Source organism: Penaeus monodon, chromosome 29, assembly GCF_015228065.2.
Source record: "Penaeus monodon isolate SGIC_2016 chromosome 29, NSTDA_Pmon_1, whole genome shotgun sequence".
Classification (NCBI taxonomy): domain Eukaryota; kingdom Metazoa; phylum Arthropoda; class Malacostraca; order Decapoda; family Penaeidae; genus Penaeus; species Penaeus monodon.
Window position 1 is genome coordinate 28,381,324 of NC_051414.1, and position 2,712 is coordinate 28,384,035.

The following is a 2,712-nucleotide window of genomic DNA, read 5'->3' on the forward strand; positions in this document are numbered from 1 at the left end:
TTGACCCTGCTGTACCAATTATTAATAATATTCATACTTCCATATGCATTTAAAATCAAAGAAAAGACTATGAGAATGAAATACAACTGATATCCTTATTCAGCAACTTGCAGATACTCTGTGATGTGAAATGTTTTGCACAGCACAATGTTCAGACATGTCATATGTAACTATCCATGTTCAAGACATGTAGGTTTTTAAGATTTCAATAGTATATGATTTGTGAACCCAGTGTTCTAAATATGTAATAGAGTACCCAGTTGTGATAGACGAAAAATATTTTAGCTTTATTTTAAACAATGATGCATTCATTCTATTATGTGTCTTATGATAATGCAACAAAAAGGGATTTTATAATCTAAAATACAAGTCCTTAAAAAAAGTTGCTTCCCTTGTATATTGTATAATTGCCCAAGTTTCATGGTGTGTTTGGGATACATCTGGGTTTTATGTTACCATGTACGTCTCAATGTTAGGATGTTTTCTTTGTTTTTCTAATTCTAAGCAATGGATATTGTTAGCAGAGATAAAAGTTATATAATGCTTGTAAATATTTTGATGCAGAAGTTATCTGCAAAGTGGAAAACTGAAAGCATTTTTTGCTAGTGTCTCAATAGTTAATTTTCTTTGGCATTTAAATACAAAGTTAGGTACGAAGTTAGGTGAGCATTGCCAGACAATTTACAGTGTAATTAATGAAGAATAATGTATAACAATATGAGGATGACATTTATGTTAACTTGTTTCATTTAGCAAAATTACTCTGAAAAATTCCATAAATACAAAATTCTTTGTAAAAATGTTTGATCTCTTATGGTTATAATTCCTTGTTAGAACAATTTTTCACATATGCAATAAAAAGTTCTTGATATAGAGCACACTTTTATTTTTGAATTTCATTTACAATACACATTTACACAATAATTACACACTCTTATGATCCTGAAATCTCCAACCATTGAAAAACAACAATCAAGTACTGTTAACATTACATACAAAATGAAGAGCTTAAAATATGACAGTCACTGCACAGATTCGATAACTAACTTAGGCGAATACTAACACTGTCTGAGGTAGTGAGATATCGTACCCATTTACTGACACTGTTTAAGGCTGGATTCAACTTCACTCTTTCTACTCTGATTCCTGAACACACCCAACGGGATACCTCAAAGTCCAGTTCCCCTGAATCTATGGTAGCATTACCACCTGCATCCACCATCTGGGAAAAAGAAAGCAATGACAGGATTAAAACCACTATAAATTGGAAAACATAATTTTAAAAAGCTAACTTTTAACTGTTGAAACTGAAAGGATTATGAAAAAGATTCATGTATTATCAAAAATAAATTTTTACCCTTATGAAAGCTTGTGCATAGCTGCCGCCTGGGAACTGTGATATTGTCCATGTAATAGTCTTATCCTCAGGAGAGAACTTGATATTTTGGTCTTTTGGGCCTGAAGTCCTGGACATGATTGCTGCAGTGGTTGGGGGTGCAGCTGCCCGGAAAGTTACTTGGGGTGCAAGAGTACCCATTCCCGTATTGCTTGTTAACTTTAATCTGAGCTCACAATCGCTGAAAGTTGGTAAAAGGGATAGTTTATTCTATAATCTTTATCAGATAAAAAAAGAGAAACAAGCTATAAAAGACTGGAAAGAAGCTCACAAAATGATCAGGAGGTTCATACAAAATTCTCAGTGCCTTTATGAAACAAGATAAAATTATCTTGTCCCTTGTATACCTTGCAGTCAGACTATGAAATGAAGAAGCAAGATTGAAGGGCAGGAGGTGCGGGTGGTCTGGGGACAAAGTGTAGCGAGCTATAGTCACTTCATGTCCTGGGGATGTTATCACACTCAGCTGACGACCTGTTTCCCCACCAGCCACCTCTACTCCAGTGCCAAACTCCACCTCTGACATCCTAGCTCCAGTGCTGAATCCTGCTGAACAGTGAGTCATGATCCTGAGATAGGCACATACTTGTCAGTTAAAAATAAATAAGAGACCATGCTTGGAAGCAAAAAAGTGTACAAGAATACTTTACCTTCTAATGGTGTTGTACAAAGAGGAGAGTTTAGGGTGATGGTAAGCATAGGGTTTCCTGCAAGAAAGCAGCGGGCTATTATGGATCCTGTCACTTCTGCACGAATCACTGTCCCATTTGATGCTACGGAAGCCCAAACCTTTTCGACAACATCCACATAAAGCTGTAGAGAATATCACAAAAAAAGGATACTGGTTTACCCCATGTTAATTTGTGATTAACTGACTCTGATAAGAAACTATGAACATACATTTATTTGACATTTCCCATTTTAGCTTACAATTACTTAAAGTCATATTTATCAATACATTTGATTTATATTTCACATCAACTTACCTCTCTTTTACTGTTATCTACTGCCAAAGCTGACTGTTGTGCAGCAGTACAAGGTGCAGACTTCTCTATACCAAACTGTAAAAGGAGTGCAATTCTGTTAAAAGTAGTAATCACAAAAATTATAAAGGAAAATACATAGAGCACATAGTTTATGTAAGCATAAATAACTAGTTTTTTCCCTGAATCATATATTACAAATGATGAGTTTTCACTGTATTTCTTGGAGGCTTACTGCCTCCAAGACACTAGAAGTCTCATGGCCAAAACTAAACTTTAATACAGAAATTAAGATCAAGATGATAATGAAAAAGAAGATAAAGATATGAAAAC

At 34.7% G+C, this 2,712-nt stretch overlaps 1 protein-coding gene across 3 annotated transcripts in view; it reads right to left on the minus strand.

Moving 5' to 3' along the window:
* Nucleotides 1-869: 869 nt before the first annotated feature.
* LOC119592108 (AP-4 complex subunit mu-1-like) overlaps nucleotides 870-2,712 on the minus strand; it is a 6,153-nt gene continuing 4,310 nt past the window's right edge. For 2 of the 3 annotated variants that reach the window (XM_037940927.1, XM_037940929.1), the window contains exons 5-9: nucleotides 2,383-2,457; nucleotides 2,047-2,209; nucleotides 1,744-1,945; nucleotides 1,358-1,577; nucleotides 870-1,222 (exon numbers count right to left, since the gene is read on the minus strand). In XM_037940927.1, the coding sequence (XP_037796855.1) occupies nucleotides 1,043-1,222; nucleotides 1,358-1,577; nucleotides 1,744-1,945; nucleotides 2,047-2,209; nucleotides 2,383-2,457 (840 nt within the window). In that variant the 3' untranslated portion in view covers nucleotides 870-1,042. The remainder of the gene's footprint in view (nucleotides 1,223-1,357; nucleotides 1,578-1,743; nucleotides 1,946-2,046; nucleotides 2,210-2,382; nucleotides 2,458-2,712) is intronic. The other variant, XM_037940928.1, reaches the window with a different exon arrangement.